At 41.7% G+C, this 25,743-nt stretch overlaps 1 protein-coding gene across 21 annotated transcripts in view; it reads left to right on the top strand.

Moving 5' to 3' along the window:
* elna (elastin a) overlaps positions 1–25,743 on the top strand; it is a 47,545-nt gene that overhangs the window by 14,947 nt on the left and 6,855 nt on the right. Inside the window, exons 6-62 of one of the 21 annotated variants that reach the window (XM_047035837.1) lie at positions 7,576–7,711; positions 7,869–7,960; positions 8,040–8,081; positions 8,289–8,336; positions 8,486–8,521; positions 9,559–9,639; positions 9,762–9,836; positions 9,945–9,992; positions 10,130–10,192; positions 10,435–10,470; positions 10,594–10,665; positions 12,246–12,287; positions 12,399–12,482; positions 12,577–12,627; positions 12,871–12,924; positions 13,195–13,263; positions 13,641–13,673; positions 13,782–13,841; positions 14,341–14,373; positions 14,460–14,678; positions 14,778–14,852; positions 15,004–15,036; positions 15,192–15,275; positions 15,476–15,517; positions 15,723–15,788; positions 15,894–15,938; positions 16,039–16,116; positions 16,276–16,308; positions 16,399–16,482; positions 16,693–16,725; positions 16,839–16,916; positions 17,106–17,138; positions 17,253–17,330; positions 17,590–17,622; positions 17,746–17,823; positions 18,003–18,035; positions 18,150–18,227; positions 18,418–18,450; positions 18,565–18,642; positions 18,901–18,933; positions 19,057–19,134; positions 19,253–19,276; positions 20,346–20,378; positions 20,475–20,555; positions 20,794–20,826; positions 21,369–21,470; positions 21,554–21,592; positions 22,124–22,174; positions 23,086–23,100; positions 23,187–23,213; positions 23,308–23,322; positions 23,485–23,514; positions 23,676–23,702; positions 23,851–23,877; positions 24,123–24,170; positions 25,115–25,168; positions 25,703–25,735. In XM_047035837.1, the coding sequence (XP_046891793.1) occupies positions 7,576–7,711; positions 7,869–7,960; positions 8,040–8,081; positions 8,289–8,336; positions 8,486–8,521; positions 9,559–9,639; positions 9,762–9,836; positions 9,945–9,992; positions 10,130–10,192; positions 10,435–10,470; positions 10,594–10,665; positions 12,246–12,287; positions 12,399–12,482; positions 12,577–12,627; positions 12,871–12,924; positions 13,195–13,263; positions 13,641–13,673; positions 13,782–13,841; positions 14,341–14,373; positions 14,460–14,678; positions 14,778–14,852; positions 15,004–15,036; positions 15,192–15,275; positions 15,476–15,517; positions 15,723–15,788; positions 15,894–15,938; positions 16,039–16,116; positions 16,276–16,308; positions 16,399–16,482; positions 16,693–16,725; positions 16,839–16,916; positions 17,106–17,138; positions 17,253–17,330; positions 17,590–17,622; positions 17,746–17,823; positions 18,003–18,035; positions 18,150–18,227; positions 18,418–18,450; positions 18,565–18,642; positions 18,901–18,933; positions 19,057–19,134; positions 19,253–19,276; positions 20,346–20,378; positions 20,475–20,555; positions 20,794–20,826; positions 21,369–21,470; positions 21,554–21,592; positions 22,124–22,174; positions 23,086–23,100; positions 23,187–23,213; positions 23,308–23,322; positions 23,485–23,514; positions 23,676–23,702; positions 23,851–23,877; positions 24,123–24,170; positions 25,115–25,168; positions 25,703–25,735 (3,219 nt within the window). Of the gene's footprint in view, positions 1–7,575; positions 7,738–7,868; positions 7,961–8,039; positions 8,082–8,288; positions 8,337–8,485; positions 8,522–9,558; positions 9,640–9,761; positions 9,837–9,944; positions 9,993–10,129; positions 10,193–10,434; positions 10,471–10,593; positions 10,666–12,245; positions 12,288–12,398; positions 12,483–12,576; positions 12,628–12,870; positions 12,925–13,194; positions 13,264–13,640; positions 13,674–13,781; positions 13,842–14,340; positions 14,374–14,459; positions 14,679–14,777; positions 14,853–15,003; positions 15,037–15,191; positions 15,276–15,475; positions 15,518–15,722; positions 15,789–15,893; positions 15,939–16,038; positions 16,117–16,275; positions 16,309–16,398; positions 16,483–16,692; positions 16,726–16,838; positions 16,917–17,105; positions 17,139–17,252; positions 17,331–17,589; positions 17,623–17,745; positions 17,824–18,002; positions 18,036–18,149; positions 18,228–18,417; positions 18,451–18,564; positions 18,643–18,900; positions 18,934–19,056; positions 19,135–19,252; positions 19,277–20,345; positions 20,379–20,474; positions 20,556–20,793; positions 20,827–21,368; positions 21,471–21,553; positions 21,593–22,123; positions 22,175–23,085; positions 23,101–23,186; positions 23,214–23,307; positions 23,323–23,484; positions 23,515–23,675; positions 23,703–23,850; positions 23,878–24,122; positions 24,171–25,114; positions 25,169–25,702; positions 25,736–25,743 lie in introns of all 21 variants that reach the window. The other 20 variants (XM_047035839.1, XM_047035835.1, XM_047035834.1 and 17 more) reach the window with 20 other exon arrangements.

Here is a 25,743-nt window from a genome sequence, read left to right as displayed (position 1 = left end):
TATTTTGGTGGAGCCAGGCTCTGAGATTCCAGTGATGAAACTAGAGACCTCAGAGCAAACATTCTCGTCCAGAGGACCGAGACCTACACGTTATCCCCTCGTCTCAGTTTGTTACGGCTGTTTGTTGTCGTTGTGAATGTTTCCTCGCTGTCCGGTCCCATTTGGAGGAGAGCCATTTTACAATGGATTCCAGAAGTTGCTTCCAATTAGTTCTCAAGTTTCTAAGTAGCTGTTAAAGAACACTGCATATAAGTTTCACAACTTGAACTTGGGAATGATCGTACCAATCAAAATTTTATCACAGTGTCAGGCGAGATAAGATGTGGAGAGACCACCAAATAAGAAAATTCCACCCTTAAGAGGGAAGATTGAGAATGTGTTGCATGTTGCACTACTGGCCTTGGAAAAATAACTGAAACACATACATGCATTACATGTTAAATAACATAAAATGTACACTAATTAAACTGGGTTATGTTTAGGATGAGGTGGGTTTTTTTCTTCTACTTTTTCCTCTCAAAAACATGTTCTACTGACCATGTTCCCACGGTCATGTTTCTATCCCTAAATGGGTCCAGTGATGAGGCATCCCCTGGCCCCGGCCCCCAGCCTCTCCCCTGGCCCCGGCCGGCCAGGTCTGGAGCAGAAAACACTCTCCAAGTCCATCTGGCACCCAAAGCCCAAGTATTGTTTTTGTAGAGATGGAGAAATATCTCCCCCCTCGTTTCCTTTCAATGTCACACGTTGCCAAATCATCCCTGGAAAGGCTGTAGTGGGCTCACGGGTAAAATCGGTCACATCCCTGATCAGATACATTGGCATTGTATTATGTCAGATGTGGAGTGTATCATATTATGTATGACATAATATTAAATGATGGGGTTGGATTTGATTCTGATGCCCATGTCGGTTTGTCAACCTTAAAGATATGACATCATTGCCGACTTTTTTCTGCACTAGCTGTGTGAGCATGGTCCACACCTGCTGCTTGAAGTGCTTGTGGACATTTTGGGTCTAACCCACACAAGTTCTTGCTCACTAATTCACTGTTTCATTGATCTACCTTAACCCACACTGATGTGTAGATAATGATGTGTTTCCCCAGTTTAGGCACGGGGCACTGTCCGTCACATGTGCTTAAAATAGGGAGATACCTGAGGTAACCACCCTGTCATCACACTGTTTTGCAGTGTTGTGCCTGAACGCGTTCATTGAACGAAAGTTCATGATCATTTTGTTGAACGTGAACTGAACGTACTGTATTACTGCCTGATGAACAATACTGTGAACACATTCATTCTGGTGTCTGTGAACGACACGCTTTTAGATTTCTTTTAGATTTTTTAGGTGCCAGATTTCTAGAAACTTCCAGGTGAAAAACACACCGTTAACCGTCCTGTATCCAGGGAGGCTGTCCCTTCAACGCAAATGTAAATCCTGGTTGGATAAGGATTACAAATTTGATATGAAGATGAAATCTGACACATAGTTTTAGCGTTAAACTAATAAAATAATTGCTTTCTGTGGTTCTATTTGGGCTGTGGAAATAATTCAGAAAGATTATTGCTCGTAACATATTGAAAAAAGAATTGAACTAGTTCATTTTTTGGAGCTGTGAACTCAGTTCAACATTTTGAATTATGAACTACAAACTGAACTAGTTCATTTTTAAATTTGTGAACTATGAACTCAGTTCATGTAGAAAGTGAACTTTCCCAACACTGCTGTTTTGTAATGAATCTGGAACTCTGAACGTACACACACACACGCACACACATGGCCAGTGTTCCTTCAGAGACACTGCCCTGTTTAATGCTAGTATAATGTCTCAACCCTGACTTGTCATAAAACTATTCAGAAGACAGACACTGAAATGCATATGTGGACCATCTGGGAGATGTTACATGCATCACCAGCTTTACATACCATGAGCACTGGATCCTTTATTGACAGTTTTTGTCTGTGTGCATGATATGCACCATTGCTCTCCTAAAGACATAATAAAGAATGGACAGACATGGTATGGGTATTTGTGGTAAGTGTGGGTGTGTGGTTTGTGTAGTACATGTACCATGGCTGCATGTAAAATGCTTGTCTGATTGTGGGTTTGGTCTGTGGTTCTGGTTGTATGTATATAAACTTGTGTGTAAAAATCTACATTAGAAGCATATGTGTGGCCACGGCTACACATACTTGGGTGTTTATAAGTGTGTGTTGCATGCCAACCTATGTCCACAGAATGAGAGATGGGTCTCTACTGAGAGATTTGATGTTGGCAGAGCAACAGTAGCATTCCTTTGGAATAGGATGAAAAAGTGGACAAATAGAATCTTCTCCTGCAGATCTGCAGCATTGTCAGTGTGGTTCATTTGAAGGCAACAGTGTAATGTGTCCCACACCATAGTGATTGTTAGATAAACAGTGACATCATACCAAACTGGACACGTTATGATGCGCACAGTATGAATGTGTGCCATTGCAATCAACAGCATTTAACACGTTTTTTGCGTGAATGCACGTGTAGCAAGGCATGTAACACAGATGGTCTTGTGGAGATGTGGAGGCTCAGTGAGAGGCTTGGTGGGAGTCCGACAGCAGGAGACGTCACTGGGTAGGGCCACGCTTGGCCCAGTGGCATTGCTGTAATCCACATTAGTGCAATGGATCGTTTTACAGCGGCCCCGTAAATTGGAGACATTCAGCAGAGCTGTTTGCCTCCTTGAAGTGTGTCCGTTTACTTCTTCTTTTATGCACTCACGTCCTGGTTTGTATGTGAACAAATGTCGTCCCTGTCAGGTTTGAGCACCTAAGTCTGCAGCAACGTAAACAAAACAAGCAGACCTCAATTCTGAAGTAAACGATCCTACCACAAAATAAAAATAACTGAATAAAGTCATTGACTATGTCAAGTCAAGTGCAGCAGATACTGTAGGCGGGCCAAACTACTCCCTCCATTCCACTTTTCATTTCATTTATTTGATCTTGACCCTGGTCCACAGTTGCAGACACAAATGGAGTGAAAGCTCATGGAACCGTAGCCTTGTTTGTTTAATGCCAAACTCCCTGAAAGGCATGTATTCAGGGGTCGCCTGGCTGGGGCCAAAGCTCCAATACAGTACCTCTCTCTGGCCATGTCAGAAAGGAAGATGGAAAGAAGAAAGGGTTCCCTGATTAGGCTGAGTTGTTCTCACCAGCCATAGGGAGTGTGTTTTGTGTCTGTTTTATCAGTCCAACATGAGGAGAAGTTGACTTTTCATGCATGTGCAGAGACTGATGGCTAGGGAAAACTTGGACGTGACAAGGGATTAGGGAGGTTCACCAGAGAGGGAGGAGAGAGGAGATCCAGCTTGTCTGATTGTCTCACGCAATGTGGAATCATCTCTGGGTAATACATCTTCCAGCTTTAACGTCACCGTCTGTCCTCGTCCAACTCTTTGTGTGAGGCTCTGTAAGAATGCATTGAACAAAAAGAACTTGGAACCCCAGCGACTTGTTCATCTGATACCCATGTAGTCATCTGTCAGGACTGTGAAGGGTGTAATTATGACTATTCAAGGACTGATGAGGTGTTGAGGCTTTCAGGAGGATATAACTTGAAGCACCAACAGTACGTGTTAGATCAACTGAAAATATTTTAGCTATAATTGACTTCTTAACACTCAATCAATCAATCATAATCAACCATGACTTTCCCATATCAAAATCTTGTCATTTTTGCCAGTTGAAACCTATCTCCATCAGAGCTAGAAAAGAGAAGGAAACAGGTTCCAGAGTTTTTTGGGACATCCAGAGTTCTAATCCCTGGTCTGCTTTCACCTCCTCTGCATTCAGTTGCTGTGGATGCCTGCCATGGAATTCTTCGCTCTCTTAAATTAAACCCTTCAACAGGCCCAGCTGGTCGCGAGGAAGGGAGAGAGAAAGAGAGACAGAGAGAGTCTCCTCTCAATTGGCTTATTCTGTATGTTCCTTTTAACACCTCAAGTTCGATGCATTGAGTCCATGTGACCCAGACTGAAAGAGAGCAAGAGAAGGAAAAAGGGAGAACGGGGAGACAGGCAGAAAGAAGGAAAGAAAAGGACAAAGTTTGCAATAACCCTGCCTTGTTTTACTCGTTCTAAATTCAACCAGACATATGAGAGATACTACTGAAACAATGACCTGAAATGACCTCAAATGTTCTTTCCAACTACTGGCCCATATTTCCCTTACATGTTTTCTACCAACACACAGTCTTTGGTATTGGCAGTGTACAATGAACTAGTTTCTACTGAACATATTTTTCCCTAAAAATTGAATCATTGTTTAAAGGCGCATTGCTAATTCAAAACTTTAATTGTAGGTGCACTTTACTGGATTTCACCTCAGAGACCTTCAGGTGCACTTGTCACAGAGCACAGCTGTAAAAGCTGCAGGACCTTTATGAATGGAAATTCGTCATCAACCATCACCCTTCTGACACTGCACTGTTGCAAGTGGAGGGAAAATGTGATACATTGGAGGTCATTTCTCTCCCATATGTAATATAGTATTTCTGTGCCCCCCTTCCACTTCTGGCTTGTGTTGAAAGTGTCTGACCTTTTCAAAATGTCACTATTTGTCCAAAGGTGCTTTGGTTTAGCTTATCCCTACTCTCTGTCTATGGCTTGCGTGTCACAGAGACAAACAGCGGCCATTTTTACTTGCATAAATCAACCACCTATCAGTAATCAGCGAGGCTATTGACTGAACAACGGCATCGGCACCAAAGTAAAACAAGCTTGTTTCTATTTCGAGGTCAAGGGCACAGAGTTTCCATATGTGCAAATCATTACAACCAACAACGTCCGCATGGGCTTCCAACAAACTAACGTGTGAGCTAAGACAGGCCTGTTTGTGTGAACTGACTTACTGTAATAATAGGACTCATAGAAAGCCCTGCTTGTTTGAGCTGACAGGTGTGGGTACATATGAAAACAAAGGCCCTTTGTAAGAGCTCGTATCAATGATACAATTAATGGAGAGGTGCCAACCAGCAATGGTCTAGAGCATGTTCGTGTGTCCTCTTGCAATGACCCTGAAAAACATGACTTTTGCATTTCTCTTGTGGGTGTTTTATTGAAACTGTGTCTCGTGAAGTTGAAGCCAGAGAAAATGAATTCCTACAGCGACTTCTTTACGGTCTCTGGTCTTTGAACCTGGTTTGAAAGTCTACCGAAGGTTCAGATAAACACACACAAACACACACAAGCATACACACATATACCACTTTCAGTTGGGCTTGGGTCTGCTGGTTTTGGACAGGACAGGACAGCACAGCACTGCAGGTGGTGGTCAACCCCGAGCGTGGCTGAGACAGACAGGACTTCACTGAGCGCAAAGGTGGGCTGGAGTGATGAATGGAACAGCTCGACCACACACAGAACTCACACTGAACACTCACACACATGTTGTACACACACTGACGCACACGCTCACACAGACATGACATGATATTTGCACACAGACAGATCCACACAGGCAGATACACACACACCCACAGAACAACCTCAGACTGACCTGTGCTTCTCTGACTGAGCAGCCAGTGAGACATTCCAGGACTCCTTGTGTCGGTCTTCAGTCTCCTGGGAGTTCAAACTAGAAAAAAGGAGAGCGCTGAGTTAGACTGGCTGTCGCTCAGAAAGCACAGACCCAGGGAGTGTACCGTTTAGCTGACAAATGACCTAATCTTGTCAATTCAATTGTTTCATACCTTCATCACCTCTGTGTTTACTCTGTTGCTGGATACTGTAAGGGGAGTCCCCCCACCCCCCTCCTTAAGATCCATCCAAAAAATACAGTATATCAATCTGATTATTGTTATTGCTACAACGTCAGTTTGCGGAGGATTGGGCAATGGTGGAGGAATAGGAGGATGCTTAGAAGATGGATTATCGGCGACGGTGAGCTTAGAGTCTAGGCTTTTGCTGACCGCACCATGGCCTTGGCAGGACTGATGCCTTGTTTTGACTGTGGAAAGAAACCCCACACCTCCATCTTTCAATTCTCCCCGAGCATTCCACAGAATCTCCCTGTATGGCTGCCTTCACCTTATAGACAGTTGGCTCTTCTCCACACCGCTCTCTCCTTCTGTCCTCACTTTTCCCTTTTTCATCAGGTTTCTCGTACTTGGTTATCATCCCCCAATATCTCATACTGCTTAGCCGTTAAAAAGACTACGGAACAAAGCCCCAGATATCAGTCTCCAACGAACCAGTTGAGGACTCTTGAAAATCTGATGTCATCTAACTTGGAAAGCCCAGAGCAGAGCCTTCTGCATGGCTGACAGAACAATTCTACAGAGTTTACAGAGGCTAACACTGTGCAGCTCTCCTACAGAGTTCCCCTGGGCTCTGCAATGGTCGTGTTTACTGAACAGAAGCAGCAACCTTTGTCTCCATCCTCTCTAACACTGTACGTAAGTTTTCCACCAGCTAAATCCAGGTTGTGCCTCTTGGCTATCTAAGGTATGTTTTGGTCATGCTTCATCGTGCTGGAAAACAATTATTCAATTAAGTACTGCAGGAATGTGCTTTATTGAATCATCACCACTTTCGCAAGGGCATGGGTGTCTCATGCTATTTGTCACTATTTTGTTCCAGTTCATAACACGGATTATTTGTACTAGTTTTCTTTGGCTCTCATTGCCTGTAATTCAATGGATAGGTCTATAAGGGTTTATACACAGGTCACTGGCAGATTAAGCATGGTCAAGATTCGAAGAGGCAAAGGTGGCAGTAGAAGTCTTTCCACACTTCCCCCTCCCTGTTTTGTTTTCTATTTTTCTTCTCCTTCTTCTTCGTCTACTGCTGTTCCTGTCAGCGAGCAGAAAACCCAAGCTGGGATATGACTTCATTTATGTATCACTACCATGCGGAAAGAAGACGTTTTTCTTCTCAAAGACATACTGAGGATTGCAAAAATCTGTAGCCGTTGAAGTCATCAAGGAATAGCTATGGTTGTCTGATGCTAAGTGACCAAAGTGCTCCCTCTACTGGGGCAGTCAGCCGGAACCACATGACCACAGAAGACCTATGGACCAAAATTAAAAACAGATGGTGGAGTGAGACTATAAAGACATTGTAATACAAGTTCTAAAACAAGTTTAAAAAATATAAGTAATACTTATAGATAGAGTAGATGTAATGTACTGCAGACACAGTGGCAGAACCCACCTCTTAGTCTATAATTAATTTGTCATGAATTCTTTCATAATCTTGATCATGATATCCCTTTACAAGTATGTAGGTACTATAGCAGGGCCCAGGAGTGGACCTGGAACTTGGCGCATTGCCCATCATTTCCACTTGTAGAAGACTAAAAACAGAAGACAGATGTTTTGACACCTAATCCAATTCCAGTCAGTGCAGTTGTGTTCTCTCTCTCTCTCTCTCTCTCTCTCTCTCTCTCTCTCTCTCTCTCTCTCTCTCTCTCTCTCTCTCTCTCTCTCTCTCTCTCTCTCTCTCTCTCTGTCTCTCTTTCTACTACTCTATTGACTCTCTCCCTCGCTGTCTCTCTTGCTCTTTTTCTTTCCCTCCCATCCTCCTTCCATCTTCTGAGGCTATGGAAACCTGGGGGCCGGTGGACTCGGGGCTGGGCCTTATGGAGGAGCTGGTGGTCCCGCATTAGGAGCAGGAGGCCATGGAGGGGGATACCCTCAAGCCCAGCCGGGCGGATACCCTCAAGCCCAGCCTGGCGGATACCCTCAAGCCCAGCCTGGAGGTGAAGTGTGGCCTTTTCCTTTATGGGCTCCCCGTTCTGCTAAAACTATGATATCACAATAATATGTTAGCACTGCTGCATTGTCAAAGAACTGTGTGCTGATGACCTTCCCTCTTGTTTCTGTTGTTCTCAGCTGGTTATGGTGGCTACGGGGGATATGGAGGCAGAGCTGGAGGATTCTTCCCAGGGGCTGGAGCCGGCGGACAAAAGGGTCCCAAACCAGGTATGGCCTCCAATGGGCATTGCTATTTGTATCTCCTTTTTTTCAATGGATTAAGGTTGATATTTTGGTTTCCTTTCAGGTCATGGAGGTAGTGTGCTGCCTGGAGGTGGTTTACAGCCAGGTATAGAATCACAATTCAGTCACTTACTTATCTCCATAATTAACTACCATCTCAGTAGTTGAACTACCTTCACAGTAACGTAAATAACATCTGAGTCATAAACTGCCAGTATTATTTTGAATGTCGACATGGATGTTTGGCCATGACTATGATAAGCATCAAGAGAAACTTGAATCCTCATTGACCAGCTTCTTGTGTCTAATTCAGGGTACGGTGGAGCAGGACTTCCTACTGGTGGACTGCAGCCAGGTCTAGGTGAGCTACACTGTTAGTCTCACTGACACCCAAGACTGGATGATCTAATACTCATACCTTCCTCTATTTAGGACATACAAAGGGCAAGGAAAGCAATTCCACCAAACAGCATCCAGTTCTTTAACATTCTTGAAATGCTTGTTTTCTAGGTGTAGGTGGCAAGGGTCCAAAACCACCCAAAGGAGGTAAGACAAATAGAAATCTCGGCTAACCTATTACAATAAATTATAAAAAGCTCTAAACAAAAGAGCTTTGCATGCATGCTATGGGTAAGCTAACAGAAACAGCCTCATACATTTAAAACAAATTTGCTATAAAAAATGTATTGGGCAGACTGACAGGTATTGAAATATTTTAGACTACCTTGCACAGGATAGTGTTGCCAAAAGTTAATCCTGACCTCAGTGTGCTTTTAGAGTAGATGTTTATGATTTTTAGTCAGGCTAGTTTAGAGTATTCAACATGTATTCAGTTGAGGTCATCCTGACTCTAAATGAAACAACTCTTGTGCAACCAGTATCATTACTCTTTTCAAGACTTTCCAAAAAACTGCCAATTCTATAACTCCCCCCCCCCACACACAACATTCCTCTCCATTATTTTGCCAAACCTCGTCTATGTCTCCCTCCAATGCATGTTTTGCTGAGAGCCAGGTTGAAGATAGAAAGAAAAGGTTAAACAAATAAAGTGAAACGGTTTTTGATTCCCTTGCCAAGATCCCTTTGCAGCAGAGCTGACAGCTCATTTCCTGTTCCAGTTCATGGCCAAGGAAATTAGGCATGTGATGAAGCAAGGCAAATGCCATGCATATTGATTTGGTTAAATTAGCGCTGGTCATTTGGCTTTTGATCACCATGCTGTTAACAAACCAAAAGGGGGGAGGGCAGATTAGCTTGTTTCACACACTGGCTTTTTCAAAGCTGTGCATGGAGAACCAGGAACTCCACAGGTCCCTCATATGTCCATGTTTTGTAACTACATGTCAGAGTTTCTCCAATACGTATTACAGTATTGTCATTCGTCGTGGAAGGTCACCAAAATCAAGGCACTCACACATTTAAGTGATGGTAATTCGTCACTACATACCTAGGGATTGTAAACACAGACAGATAAGTGAACCCATCGGTTTTGGTGTTTAGTGATTTGTTTAATACTCTAAAAGTCTTGTCGTAAGTGTGAGTTTGCCATTTTTGAAGTTGTGTGTTTGTGTGTGTGTTTGTAGGAGTTGGCACTGGAGGGACCGTGCTGGGTGGAGGTGGGGGGCCTGGGGGAGCAGGAGGAGGAGCTTCTGTTCCTGCAGGAGGTAAGACCTTCAGCACTGTAGCACAACACTGGACAGGGGTTTATCCTATTTGTCTTTACCAGTCTTGTGCACAATACTTTCATAATAGCTTACTGAGTCTGACCTTTACCTTCATTTGTTAGCACCAGTCTTTCCTCAGACTGGTTTACCTGGAGGAGGGCTTGGAGGGGCAGGGAAAAAAGCTTCAAAAGTGCCAGGTGTGTGTAAGACACTGACAGAATATTTTGTGTGAATCCGTGTGTGTCTATGTGTGCATAGTGTTGGTAGCCAAGTTAAAATAACTTGCAACTAATTTCCTCTTGTAGGTGTTGGTGTCCCTGGACTTTACCAAGGTGGAGTGGTGCCAGGAACAGGTGTGTCAAATTCTCAGACCTACCCAGAATTCTATTTTCAATCACACCTGCAATTCAGCATGTCATTATGGGAAGCATTGCATACACTGTACACTGTACATGTCAAATTGTGTTGAACGTGTTCCTGATGTCTGCAGGGTTTGGTGGTCGTGGGGTTCTGCCTGGAGTGGCAACTGGGACTGGCCTCAACACAAAATCATGTAAATTCCAACGTTTATTGTTTTTTAAATAAAATATTCCATCCTTCATTCTCTTTGGTGTTGTATATACATCTGACAATATAAAGCATTGATTAACCACAGACAAACAACCATGAGTCATGTTTCAAAATTTGAAAAACACAAGGCCTATTTATTTGGCTGGTGTGCATCCATCCATCAACAGTATTGTATTGCAGCACCTCATGTTTTTTATGTATTGATCTGATCATTTGCCTCTGCAGTGCCTGGTGGTGGGCAGGGTGGTCCGGGAGGGACAGGTAGGGGTGCCCCTTTTGTTTTGGTAAAACCTCGCCAACTCTACTTCTAAACCTCCTGTTCAAAATGGAGATAACTGTTAACTGACAACTGATGTTATTGATTTGTGAATGTTGTTGCTTCAGGATATGGGTACGGAGGACAAATGCAACCAGGAGTGTTCCATGGATATCCACTCAAATCACCCAAAGCACAAGGTATGTAATGTTACCTTATCACATCATGTATTACATGTCAATTGTCGCCGTTATTTCGGATGTTTATCATTCAAGCAACAATCTATACCTTTATAATTCCTGAAAAGTTAGATCCCAGTGTTGAAAAGACCCCTATTGCATGGACCAACTGGTATGTTTTTAATACTTTTGATCATGCTTTGCAGTATCTTTCCCTTCAGTGCACAGGCAGTCTTACTCACCTTACAACCACATGAACGGTCATTTGACTGGCCTGGTGAATGGGCACATGAATGCTCACATGAACAGGCACTTCAATGGGTATTCCCCTGAGGTTGTGTATGGTGGGTTTGTCTTGAGATTTGGCTGAGGATGACAGAGGCGTTCTCTTTTTGAGGCCCTGTGGGATGTACCCCTGAGAGTTCATTTTAGTCTATGCTGTAAATATTGTTGATAAAAACATTTGAAGACCTCAAAATCAGAACCCCTCTACTTTTTGGGCCATACATTAGTTGCTTCAAACACAATCAAGAACGATTGTCACCACAGAAATGTAACCCACTAAACTCTTGCTGTTGCCTAGTTGTAAGCTGTCATCTTGCTGATTCAAACCCATTCTCTTCATAAGACCACCTTCTCAATGTGCATTTGCATGTGAGACGTTAATTTACACATTCTCATTTAATAGAAGATTTTATCCATTGCAATGTACACAGGTGCATATATTGCGTGCAGCAGATGGTTTGGACAAGAAGTGCATTCTGTATCACAGTAGTTAATGCCAAAGTCTATGTTACAAAACACAATGAAACATAACATCTCAACAACAACATCCCAAAATGGTCAATTTGCAACACCCTTATTGATCTTTTTGGCTTTGTAAATAGATGGTCCTTGCAGGGAAGGGAGCCACTCTGCCAGATACAGCTGTAGGTTTAAACTGTCTTTGGACCACACTCAGATCTGCTGTCATTCTCACACAAGATCTGAACGGATTAAGTGGATCCACCAAGCGTCCTCCTTTTTCTCTTACATTTAGATCAGTTTGAGCGCTGTTTTCCTTGTGCTTTTGAACTTTCTATGCATACCTGTGAATATGTTTTTTTTTATCAGTTGAACATATTGCATTTCTATATCTTTGTTAAGTTAATATTTCAAGGTTTGTTGACAGTCAGGTTAAAGATTAATGTTTAGTGCTAAATTAAGTATAAAATCAAACAAGTAATTTATATGTTTTGACAATTATTGAGCCAATGAACCACAATACCAAACTTGCATACTCTCTAACCCACAAGACATGTTAACATTTACTGCAGAATGTAATGGTATGCAATTATGTGGTTTAATTTATTTGAGTGGATCTGACACCCAAATTAGCTTTGAACAATTGAGAAATCAGTCTATTTAATGGATGCCATTCAAAAACAATATTTGGTTTTAACTGAATTCCAGAGAGCACGCGAGAAGGTTGTTGATCATCTAAGACACACTCAATTTATTTTTTAATTTTGAATAATGATCAGAGTTAAATCAGGATACTGTCAGACTCATACGGCGCTTGTCTGCTAGACTAATGTTGTTTGCCTGTTTAATCTCCACAGGAGGCTATGGAGCAAAACCTGGAGGAGGCAAACTTCCCTTTGGTAAAATATAATTTCCACATGTGAATCACTGAGTATTTCTGTTTGTGTGTGTGTGTATTTGGAAGTAGAATGAAACAGAAACGTGCTTCATCGCCCCCCTCACTGTTTCAGGTTATGGGGGCTTTGGTGGTGGAGTAGGTCTTCCAGGAGGAAAAGGAGGTCCTGGGTCCAGGCCTGGCTACCCTGTTGGAACTGGTATGTATGTGAAGAATACACACATGTACACATTAATACATAGGCTCACTGCAAAACTGCACTCCTTTGTCTAAGCTTTCTTCACCGTCTATAGGGGTGGGAACACAAGGTATCTCCCAGGCGCAGGCTAAAGCTGCTAAATATGGTAAATATTACATTAACGTACAGTAAGGCTTCTGAGACTAGACTAATGTTACGCATCTTTTGAATAATTGTTTGCAGAAGTGCACTGCAAATGTGAAACCCAAGCTAAGGGATAAACTAAGTCAGTTCATAACCCTGCACAAAGTTTTCCTCAAGGTAGACAGAGTAGTTTATGTAAGTGCATGGAGGAAGTCTATCAGAGTAGCATACTGTAGTCTCTGTTAATAAAACATCTGTTTTGAAGGTGGCCCAGGTGGTGGAGTTCAAGGAGGAGTTCAAGGTGGACCATGGGGTGGAGGTTAACAATGCTTTTTTTTCATGTTATTATTTTAGCCATGTCAGATAACTGAATATATATATGCCTGAACTATATACATTTTGAATATATGATACATTATACTGTATATATTTCATCTGGAGATAAGAAATTACTCTTAATGTTAATTATTCAATTACAAAATGTAGTTTTACTTACCATATATGTTACTAGTGAAGTGCCTTATTTGGATGCATGTTGGCATCTAATCATATGTCATCCAACCTTATGTGATGTTTTGATCTCTGAAAGTCTTGCCAGGAGCTGGAGTGGTGGCTGGAGGAGCGGGAGGATTACCTGGGGCAGGGCAAGGAGCTGGAGGTAACACAAGATCATACATTTACATTTAGTCATTTAGCAGACGCTCTTATCCAGAGCAACTTACAGCAAGTACAGGGACATTCCCCCGAGGCAAGTAGGGTGAAGTGCCTTGGGCAAGGACACAACGTCATTTTGGCAACCTTCTGATTAATAGCCCGATTCTCTAACCGCTAAGCCATCTGACTCCTTGGACAATGGACATGTTGTCCATTGTCTTACACATTCTTCCCTCTGGAAAATAACTATTTTACTCTGTCACACAGATATTATCGTATTTAACGTGATTGAATTAATTTGAAGTATTGGTACTGTTATGGTGCTAATTAGCTGTAAACGATCTCCCAATGGGGGATGATTTTTGTCCTTTTTTGTTGCAGGATATTCTGCTGCGGCAAAAGCTGCAAAATATGGTACATATAGTATTTTGTTGACATTCTGACAAGCTCTACACAGTACTGTGCAAACTACTGCATACAGCATAAACACTTACAGTATTATTTTAATATATTTTTCTGAAGGTGTCCCTGGGGGAGCAGGCACTGGGACCCTGGGTGGTTATGGTGGAGTATTACCTGGAGGTAAAGTCCTTCCAGTAAATCATCCTTCTCCCCTAATTGTAAAAGATAAGCTTAACAACTCATCGTGATTTGTCAAAAACTAAAGCAAGGCCACAGGCAGTAGAGATCTAATGGCAGATGCCAAAAAGCACTGATCTAGCTTTGACTGTTTGTTAAACTAAACTGTACTGCATGGATCTACCAAACAGAATGAGTCCAAATCCAATCATTTTTACTTCCCTTGATTTATACTAGCTTAAATCTCTTACATTTGTCTCTCCATATTTAAAAGTGTTCATATAATCAATTTATAAAATCTCGAGCTGCCCTGTGTGTGTCAAGGGGCTGCAGGTGTTCCACCAGCAGGTGGTAGTGGATACAGCATGCTAGGAGCAGGATATCCAAGGCCAGGCTTGGGATGTTAGAGAAGGGTGCTGTGAATTGATGGCATGACTTGGCTGGTACTGGATGGTATTATGTTGGGGTGCTGACTGTTTTTTCCCCACATCTACATGTACAGGGTACGGAGGTGGTGGGATACCCTCCAGGTTTGGTAAGATGTCCTTTTTGAAACCAAATTGTCTGTCAAAAATAAATATATGATCGACTGCACAATAAAGCTCTGGATCTTCACCCTAGGTGTCCCAGGTGGTGCCGGACAGGGGGGCTTTGGAGGGGTCCCAGGTGGTGCCGGACAGGGGGGCTTTGGAGGGGTCCCAGGTGGTGCCGGACAGGGGGGCTTTGGAGGGGTCCCAGGTGGTGCCGGACAGGGGGGCTTTGGAGGGGTCCCAGGTGGTGCCGGACAGGGGGGCTTTGGAGGGGTGCCAGCGGGGGCTGGGGTTAAACCTCCCAAATATGGTACGATTACTCATTTATACCCTTAGATTACACTAAAAGAACAAAAGAAGTGTGACTAAATACATTGAAGATCAACAAACAATCTCACAATCTTGACAGGAGTTCCTGGGGGAGCAGGGGCAGGGCTAGGTGCTGGAGGACTGGGAGGAGCAGGGGTTCCTGGTGGAGCTGGAGGTACTAAACTGTACTCTACACACAGTACTATACAGTTCTTATAATACTTAAATGCTTACCTTCTTGGTGCTACAGCACTGCCAGGCTTGCATCATCATACTAAACAGGGAATGATTGCGTTCTGTTGACGTCTTTTCTCAAAAACTTTCAGGATACCCAGGTGGTGCTAAGGCTTTAAAATATGGTATGGCTGCTTGGTTATTTCACAATATATTGCCCAGTAGTTGGTAATGACAGCAGATCTACACCTATCATTATAATATTTGATTGACATTCTAACTGAAGTCTTCCTGTATCTTATACTGACCTTTTTTACCATTGTGATTGATTCCTCTCTAGGGCCAGGTGGAGCAGGTGGAATCCCAGGTGGGGGGGCTGCTGCGGGGACAGGATGGGTACCTGGGACTATCCCGGGATACGGATGTAAGCATTTGATTTTTGAAGACTCAATGTCAATCCAGGCTAAAATCTACATATATCCATGCAAGCAATTTCAACTTGTGATAATATGACTCCCCTTTTCAAGGGAATTTGTTTGGGTGTTTGCGGCATACCGGTAATCATGAAATTATAGTTAATTATGTATTTAATCTCTTATCTGTAAGCTCTCTTCTTTTTTGCAGCCTACGCTGGTGGTGCAGGTGCTGCCAAGCCTCCTAAATATGGTAAAAATATAAATAATTTTCAGTACATTAGAAAGCATAGCTGACATTGCTTCAAAAGTAATACCTTTAATGATAAGCTATATTGGTATTGTGTTGATACATGTTGATATATTCACATAACATACTTGTTATACTGGTTGTATTACAAGCTGTATGATTACTCAATACTTTACAATAGCTTACCATCTGTGTTCTGACTGTGTAGGTGTACCAGGAGGGGCTGGTGGAGCGGGGGCGGTGCCAGGGGGGCTTCCCGGGGGTGGATACGGAGGTGAGTGTGCCAGAGGTTGGCAGAGGTTAACTTCAAACCAGCGACCTCACATAACTAACCTAAATAAGACAAAGACGAAGGTCCTGACAATGTGCTGTTTTGTAGGCTATGGTTATGGTGCTGGTGCTGGAGCAAAACCACCTAAGTATGGTAAGAATGTACTTTATGGCCTACAGTACAGTGATACACTGTTACTCTTAGAAAGTTTTGTGAAGATAAGAAAATCCATTATTTTATTGTACTGGTGTAGGAGTCCCTGGAGGTGCAGGAGCTGGTCCAGGTGTTGGAGGAGTGGGAGGGGCAGGAGGGCTTGTCCCAGGAGCTGGAGGTAATGTATCATTTCGACCATGGTCTTAAATAGAGGTAATTTATACCTAAAGTTGTATCCTGTTTCGCACATCACAGAAAATAACCATTAGAGATGCAGTTCACAAACCTTTTTACATTAGGTTTGAAGGTCTCTTATTACTATTAATTTCTAATTCAGGATACTCAGCGGCTGCCAAAGCTGCTAAATATGGTATGTAACTCTAGTGATGACACCAGTAAATTAACTGTACTGTATTAACACTGTGTGTTCTAAAAGTCAAACCTAACTCTCCTGCCACAGGAGTTCCTGGGGGAGCAGGGGCAGGGGCAGGGCCAGGTGCTGGAGGACTGGGAGGAGCAGGAGGGCTTGTACCAGGAGCTGGAGGTAAAGGGCCCCCTCTCCGTTCTTCTCTTCTTCCTTTTGTAGCCTCAATCCGGACCTTCAGGGTACAAACACAGTGATTAGTGCAATTCTTTTCAGCTGGTCACCCTGGCAATGCCTTTACTCCGTCTTACCCCCCAGTAGAGGGGGTAGTAGGCCTGTATAAGTCCTCTGCCCTCTCACAATATATATATATTTCTTTTACTAATTCAGGATATTCAGCTGCTGCCAAAGCTGCTAAATATGGTATGTGACTCTAGTAATAACACTCAATCACTATACTCTACTAACATTGTACTGTACTAACATTAGCACTATGTGTTCCAATAGTCTAAACAAACCTAACTTTTTTAACACAGGAGTTCCTGGGGGAGCAGGGGCAGGTCCAGGTGCTGGAGGACTGGGAGGAGCAGGAGGGCTTATACCAGGAGCTGGAGGTAAAGCATAGTGTTTTTACCTCTGAAGCGATAGTGGTGGGCAATACAATGAATAATAGGTATATTTTACAGATAGGATGCAGATAAATAGAACACATCTTTCTGTTTGGCTCTGAAGACAAGAGGTACAGTTGATTAACCTGAATACATTCAGTAAGTATGTCTCTTTTAACTTTTTTCCCTAATCAGGATATTCAGCGGCTGCCAAAGCTGCTAAATATGGTATGTAACTCTAGTAATGACACCAGTAAAATCACTATACTGTCCTAAAATTGTACTGTACTAACAGCACTATGTGTTCCAATAGTCTAAACAAACCTAACTCTCCTGCCACAGGAGTTCCTGGGGGAGCAGGGGCAGGGCCAGGTGCTGGAGGACTGGGAGGAGTAGGAGGGCTTGTACCAGGAGCTGGAGGTAAAGCATAGTTTTGACCATGGTATTTGTTTTAGCTATAAAGTTATAGAATTTGTGAAATACATTGATTTATAGAGATAATTATAGGTAAAATATATACATGTATATACAGATAAACAGAACACATCCTGATTGGCTATAAACAATAGAGGCACAGTTGATAAACCTGAATGACTGAATTTAGTGAATTTATTCAGGTGTAATAGCTGTACATATGTTGTTTATATAATAATATATTTTACTACTTTTTTTTGTTCAGGATATTCAGCTGCTGCCAAAGCTGCTAAATATGGTATGTAAAACGGTTTAAACTAGTTTTTACTGTAGTGTTGACACCAGTACATTAACTATAGTACTGTACTGATTTGTTCATGTTTAACTAATACTCTAAACATGCCTAATTCTCTTTCCACAGGAGTTCCTGGGGGAGCAGGGGCAGGGCCAGGTGCTGGAGGACTGGGAGGAGCAGGAGGGCTTGTACCAGGAGCTGGAGGTAAAGCATAGTGTTTTTACCTCTGAAGCGATATAATGGGTGAATAATAGGTATATTTTACCGATAGGATGCAGATAAATAGAACACATCTTTCTGTTTGGCTCTGAAGACAAGAGGTACAGTTGATTAACCTGGATACATTCAGTAAGTATGTCTCTTTTAACTTTTTTCCTAATCAGGATATTCAGCTGCTGCCAAAGCTGCTAAATATGGTATGTGACTCTAGTAATGACACTCAATCACTATACTCTACTAACATTGTACTGTACTAACATTAGCACTATGTGTTCCAATAGTCTAAACAAACCTAACATCTCTTTCCACAGGAGTTCCTGGGGGAGCAGGGGCAGGGCCAGGTGCTGGAGGATTGGGAGGAGTAGGAGGGCTTATACCAGGAGCTGGAGGTAAAGCATAGTGTTTTTACCTCTGAAGCGATAGTGGTGGGCAATACAATGAATAATAGGTATATTTTACAGATAGGATGCAGATAAATAGAACACATATATTTCTGTTTGGCTATGAAGACAAGAGGTACAGTTGATTAACCTGAATACATTCAGTAAGTATGTCTCTTTTAACTTTTTTCCTAATCAGGATATTCAGCGGCTGCCAAAGCTGCTAAATATGGTATGTAACTCTAGTAATGACACCAGTAAAATCACTATACTGTCCTAAAATTGTACTGTACTAACAGCACTATGTGTTCCAATAGTCTAAACAAACCTAACTCTCCTGCCACAGGAGTTCCTGGGGGAGCAGGGGCAGGGCCAGGTGCTGGAGGACTGGGAGGAGTAGGAGGGCTTGTACCAGGAGCTGGAGGTAAAGCATAGTTTTGACCATGGTATTTGTTTTAGCTATAAAGTTATAGAATGTGTGAAATACATTGATTTATAGAGATAGTTATAGGTAAAATATATACATGTATATACAAATAAACAGAACACATCCTGATTGGCTATAAACAATAGAGATACAGTTGATAAACCTGAATGACTGAATTTAGTGAATTTATTCAGGTGTATTAGCTGTACTTCTGTTGTTTATTTAATAATATATTTTACTGCTTTTTTTGTTCAGGATATTCAGCTGCTGCCAAAGCTGCTAAATATGGTATGTAAGACAGATTAAACTTGTTTTTACTGTAGTGTTGACACCAATACATTAACTATAGTACTGTACTGATTTGTTCATGTTTAACTAATACTCTAAACATGCCTAATTCTCTTTCCACAGGAGTTCCTGGGGGAGCAGGGGCAGGGCCAGGTGCTGGAGGACTGGGAGGAGCAGGAGGGCTTGTACCAGGAGCTGGAGGTAAAGCATAGTGTTTTTACCTCTGAAGCGATAGTGGTGGGCAATACAATGAATAATAGGTATATTTTACAGATAAGATGCAGATAAATAGAACACTGTTCTTTCTGTTTCCATTCAGCTGCTGCCAAAGCTGGCAAATATGGTAAATACAACTGCGTCATGTAAACACTGTAGGGATGACACAGTCAATCACCTCCATTAAAGGGGTGATTGACTGTGTTTTTGGGGTATTTCACACTGTTCCTTAAGGTCTCCAAATGTAACATTGGTTGGGCTGAAAATGGCCCGGGTGCTGTTCTATATCCCCTGATGCTTCCAGTGAATTTGACCCAGGAAAAAAACACTAGGTTTTCTCCTTTTATGGTATGCTCATGAATATATAGATGAGCTGCGCGCTGATTGGTTGGTCTACAACGAGTGAAGCTGCGGAGCAAAGACGCAACACGGCCAAACAGCATTCACTGAAACATCGAAGTGGAGACTTGAAATAAAAACGTACAAATAAATCTATTGTGTCTACACAACACTGTTCACTCTCCTGCCATAGGAGTTCCTGGGGGAGCAGTGGCAGGGGCTGGAGGAGTAGGGTGACCAGACGTCCTCTTTTACCCGGACATGTCCTCTTTTCGAGACCTAAAAAATGCGTCCGGCAGGGATTCCAAAAACGTCCAGGATTTTGTCTCGTCGGATATTTGTGTTTCTCTGGGTCTTTCACAAACTATTATAACGCCCTTAAAAGTTTTGGAAAATGTATCTCCCTTACGTTCCACCTTCTTGCGTGAGCTCTGACTGTAGAGAAAACTGTCATTGGTTGACCGCTTTCTCAGTGTTGAAAGATGCACGATAATCATCCTCCAAATACAATCCTTTTGAGCCTTTGGTACGATACTTCGCCATTTCCAATCTGGCAACACTGAGGACCTTGCCTCCTCCAGTTGCATTGTTTACAACAGCACATGACATCTGCAGCTATGCCAAAACGTAAATGTGTCTTGATTGAAATGTGCCCCCCCCCACCCGAGGTAAATCATGGTCACAATTATGGCTATTTAATTGTACAGTAGCACAACATACATCCCATCAATTGCTTTTTTAATGTTTGCGTATAGATCCAGGCGCAAGGCCCAACATGGCCAAAGAAGCAAAACAGTTGTAATGCCATTTGTCTTTTTAGCCCAAATCGATTTACACACTCTTTTTTGTGTTTCTAGGATATTCTGCTGCAGCCAAAGCTGCTAAGTATGGTATGTGTAATTTAGACCACAGACAGAACCTTGGTAGGTACATGTTGAGATATAAATATACAAAAACTGTATATTTGTGTCCTCTTTTGGCTATAGGTGTTCCAGGAGGAGCAGGGCTAGGGCCAGGAGCTGGAGGACTGGAAGGAGCAGGAGTGGTTCCAGGGGCAGGAGCTGGAGGTGGATCTTTAAAAGCTACTAAACTGTGTATAAACTGCAAATTATTTTAGCTGTACCAAGGGTGTCAACCTAGAAAGCTGTACATTGTGTGTTTGAGGAAAAATTATAGAAAAGAAAGCTGACTGGAATCCAGTCACGATATTTTTAGTTATTTAAATTCCAAAGAAGCATGTGCCTTTCATCATTGGTTTCACATCTTTGCATACGTGTGAATAAGTCCCTTTTTTAAATGTTACAGGATATCCTGGTGGAGTCAAACCGCCCAAATATGGTATGAGACACGGTAGTATATTTATTTAAACTAGTGTGTATATATTTATATATATTTGTGACTTCACGAGTCTGGGCCCTGGAGGGGTGCTACATTCCCCGGAGGTGGCTGCAGCCCTGAGCAGCTGTAGCTCCCTCTGCTGGGGGAGTCGGGAGCTCCATCCCTCCCTCAAAGCGGGGCATTCCCGCACACCTGGAACTGATCAGACCCTGATGACCAAAAGGATTTGGTTACAGTGGGAGAGCCACAGTTAAGTGGGGTTGGGTGAGGAGAAGGATTCATGCGGCTAGACGAGGCGCCGTTTACGGTTTTTGGAAACCTAATAGATTTGGAAGTTTTTGTTAATTCTGAGGAACTTTAATAAACCCCTTGTTTTTGTTCAACCCCGGTGTCCTTGCACTATTTTGAGCTGTCCCGCTGAGGGCTGTGTAGCCCATCGTGGCGTCACAATATATATATGTAAATGGGGGTCTGTTCTGTATGGCCACATACACTTTCACACCTGCTCTGTCTACCTGTCTTCCTCACCTTGTGCCCCTCAGGCGTGCCAGTGGCCACACCTGGGGCAGGTGTGGGTGGTGGTCCAGGTGAAACTGCTGGGGGTGCACCAACTGGCACAGGAGTCCCTTTTGCTGGTAAACCAGGTAAATTGGTAATTTCACCTATATTTTTCATAATGAATACAGTACTGACATGTACATTTGTGATCAATCTATCTTTTCTACAGATACAATTCCAAGTCCAGAACCTTCTGTGCCTAAGCCAGGTACATTATCTATTATTTACAGTACTTCTTTAAAACGAAATTCCTTTGTTAAAAACACACATTATTTCCTTTGTACATCACAACCTACTACTTGTATACTGTAAAAATATGTTTTCTAGGTATGCCAGTTGGTTGCTTTCTAACATTGAACAGATATCTTTCCAGCAGACCTCATCAAGACTGAACAACAATAGACAGGAGCTTAGCATTCAAGCTAACCCCCTCTACTGTTACCACTGCTCTCTGGTTCATGCTCTCAACCTTTGGGTTATCAAAAGGCAATGATACCATAAGCCTCTTCCCATTGTGCTCCCACTCCCTTCTCCCCAAAACCCCAAAACAAATCGACATGATTTCTGTTCCGCTAGCTCTACTTTTTCCCATGATGCAATATCTAATTTTCCCCTAGCTTACTTCCCTCTGAAAGGGCAGTGCCATGGTCCCTAATGTTTTCTGCCTATGCTAGTTTCCCCACATCGCGCTCTCTTTTAACTGCAATGAATGAAACTGGAACCTGTTGTCTTTTGGCAGGACCCGCACCTATTGCCTCAAATGGCACGGCCCCAGAGGCCCCAGAGCCCAGTAAGACATGCTGTGTTTGCATGAACAATCCTGTAACACCCCTGGAGATATGGTGGCACTTTATTTTGTAAGCGTGAGCTATACATGTTGTTTTCAATCTAATTTGAGCCCTTCATGCTTATGTGCATATTTCAAAACAGTATAGATACGTTTGTGAACATTGATTCTACACAGTTATTTCAATAGAATTGCACATTTGTGCATGTTGACAATATAAAGAATATATTCAGAAGTTAAGCTATGACACCTATAATTGTAAATGTATTGTTTAAAGGCAACTCACCTCTACTAATGTGTCACTGATATCATCAGGGTACCCTTCCTTATACTAACCTGAAGCTTTCTGCGCTTGATAAGTGCCCGCTCCTTCTTAGTTCAACACTGGATTATATATAAATTGATGTAACTGATCATTTTCTTCCTTCAAAATAAGAACTGTTTGCAGAGATGGTGTTTGGTTTACTATAAATTACACCTTCACTTTTCCATTTATTTCATGACCTTTTTGTTCATAAAATCTACAGCAGGAGATCATATTTAATATTTGATCTGAGGTCTACTTTTCAAAGTGTCAGGCTCACTAAATTTTCAACCAAGAGTAAAATAAGAAATGACACTATTTCCTTGGCAGTATATTGTCTCTGCTTTAGAATAATAGTTGTTTTGTCCAGATTTTCTACTTCATGTTACTGTATGTTAACTGTTGTACTGTTTTGTTCATTCGTTTGTTCTATCGTTCATTTGTGTGTTCATTCAGTCATTAATTGTGTCATTACAGTGTTTGTAAACACTAACAGTGCCTTAATAATTTCTTAATGTTGTGTAGAACTACTTACCTACTACTTCTGAATGTGGTTGTAATATAACTCTAATTGTCAATTTTTTCTTTGCTTTTCACCTGTTTTTTTCAGGTGTCCAACCTGGTGGTAAGTACACTTGTTCGTGAATTCTGAAGAAAAAAAAATATATATATTTCTGATGGATTACAAATATATTCAAATCTTATTTTCAGTTGGTGCTGGAGTTCTTCAACCAAGTGGTAAGTCGTTGAAAAACAGTAATCAGTCATAAAATGGAACATTACAAAAACACAGTGATTCACTGTAACATGTGTTGCTGGTTATCTGTTGCAGCTGGAACAAGTGTTGGTATGGGAAATTTATGTATTTTTTTCTGTTTCCATACTTCTGTTTTCTCAAAGAATATGGTCTAACTCGGAGAGTAATGTTTGTGTGTGTCTGTATGTGTGTTTGTACGTGTGTTTGTGCGTGTCTGTACGTGTGTTTGTGTGTGTCTGTGTCTCTGTGTAGGCGGCACAGGAGTTGCAGCCCCCACTGTTGGTAAGCACAATGTTGACACCAAGACCAGACTTGGGTCTTTCCTGTCTTTGCCAGGGTGATGCATTGGTTCAGTAGCATTAAATGTCTGAAAGCTAAGTTAAGTCAAATATATCAAATACAATTTAAACTAGTATGATTGATACTACTCTGTCTATTTGCAGTTGGTACCACAGGCCAGGGCCAGCCTAGTGAGTGCAATCTCATCACCTCTACGCCTCTGAACTCTTTCACGTTATAGATGGATACTTATTGATTAAACAAATAAACTGTTGATTGAGACAATACAAAAGATTAACTGTGTTTGCTGATGACAGCTTTCTGTTTTCTTCCATGTAGTTGCCACAGGAGTGCAGCAACCTGGTGGTAAGAGGATTTATGTTTTTCTGTTTATGTTCTTTTATGTGGTTAATTGAATTGAAGTGTATTTGAGTGCATAAAATGTAAAAAAAAAATACTGGATGTATCATATTTTTTTGTTATTTAATTGTGCTAAATCAAACTTTGACTTGGGCATTAAATGGTGTTCACAGCACTGTGTGCTGTTTGTGTGCTAAGAGGTACTATACTCTGACTTCAGGTGGATTGATGGGAAAAAAATATTTTTTTGGGTGTAGGTGTTGGTACAGGTGGGAAAGCACCTAAACCACCAGGAGCAGGTAAATATTAATTATTGTAAAAAATGTGTAATACACATATTTATGATATGACATATAATGCACATTATGTATTATTTGAAAGAGTTTATACTGTCACTACACTTAACATACATATTTGATCTATAGGTATCGACTAATCGGTGAAACCCATGCCATTCTCAAATCAATATTTCATAAATTATTCAAATAATGCTATTATTAATTATAATCTCACACATCAGCATCCCAATGTAGACGTATAAATTTAAAAAACTAATCCCCATGTACTGTATATAATGGGATGCACATTTATTGATTTCCTTTATAGATTTTCATCCACTTGAAATACAAAGACTGGCACTATAAGCCTTTTCTAATGCAGGTCAAACACAGACACCATGTTACAATTATGCTTTAAGGTAATAGATTCAAATTAAATATCTATAGTCTGACAGGCTCAAATATTGTGTCAGGCTATCTGTTTCTAGCTGATTTAATTTCATGTTATTTTAGATTTTTGATGATTTTGTTTTATTTGAGTATTTGAGGAGTGGTATGCCCATTCACCTAAAGTACTGTTCAATATATGGCAGACAGATAAAGTACAGTAGGTCTGAGAACTGTGCAGTGTAGGCAAAGGTTAGGATAGCTGTTTTCGGCCGGTAAGATAGTAGCATCAATTTCCTGTTCAGAAAACAATTGCTTCCAGACATCCATATGTTGGATCGTTATCTGTTTATGTATGGTAAACCACGTGTCGCTGACCTGGGGCTGACCAAGCAATTTAAGTATCAGCTTGTCTACAGTACCTTCGTAGTAACATTTAGTTTAGTAGGTTCATTTGAACAAATCAGCTCATTTTAACATTTAGTAAAGCCTTTTTTTTTTTCATCTGTAACCAAGCTAATCACATTTTAGCAAATAGGTCAGGAATAAAGGTGTTTTTCTTTGTCATCATGATTCAGGGGGATACCCGTATCGGGGATACCCAAATCTTGGTCAAGGTTATTATGGACAGGGTATGTATGAGACAGAAAGAGGTCACGGCATCATGACTCTACTGTAGGTGCAGTAAAACTGCCCAAGCGCCTACTTTCTCTCCCCATGCTGTTGATCTATACTGCTGTTCGTATGTTAGAGGTCCATATGCTCCTCAGTGTTTTGGCATCATTTTTATACGGCCATAAAAGCACAATTATCCATTCTGTCAACACACCAGTATGGATGATGTGCTGCATTAATCAATATTAGGAAAGGTGCGTACACAACAATATCAAGGGGAAATACAGAATCAGCTTTTTCATAAAATACTGCCAGGATGTGATAATTACACAACTATGGCTATTGTGCTGTAAATGGCTAGGGTGCATTTACGCACAGGTTTAGGTAATGAGGGTTACGAATGAGTGGAAGCGAGACTGGCAGAGAATCATACAGTCCTTAAAGCAAAAATGGCAAACTTTAACCTACAGTATGATAGTGCAAAACTCCACCCACAGTAACAGAAGTTCCAGACATAATTGAGAGTACTTATGGCTCATATTTCCTCACAGGTGCTGGAGGACACCCATATGGTGGCTATGGGGGTAAGCAA

This window comes from Hypomesus transpacificus, chromosome 15, assembly GCF_021917145.1.
Source record: "Hypomesus transpacificus isolate Combined female chromosome 15, fHypTra1, whole genome shotgun sequence".
NCBI classification, from domain to species: Eukaryota; Metazoa; Chordata; class Actinopteri; order Osmeriformes; family Osmeridae; genus Hypomesus; species Hypomesus transpacificus.
The sequence above is the reverse complement of the archived record's forward strand: the minus strand, read 5'-3'. Positions and strand labels throughout refer to the sequence as shown.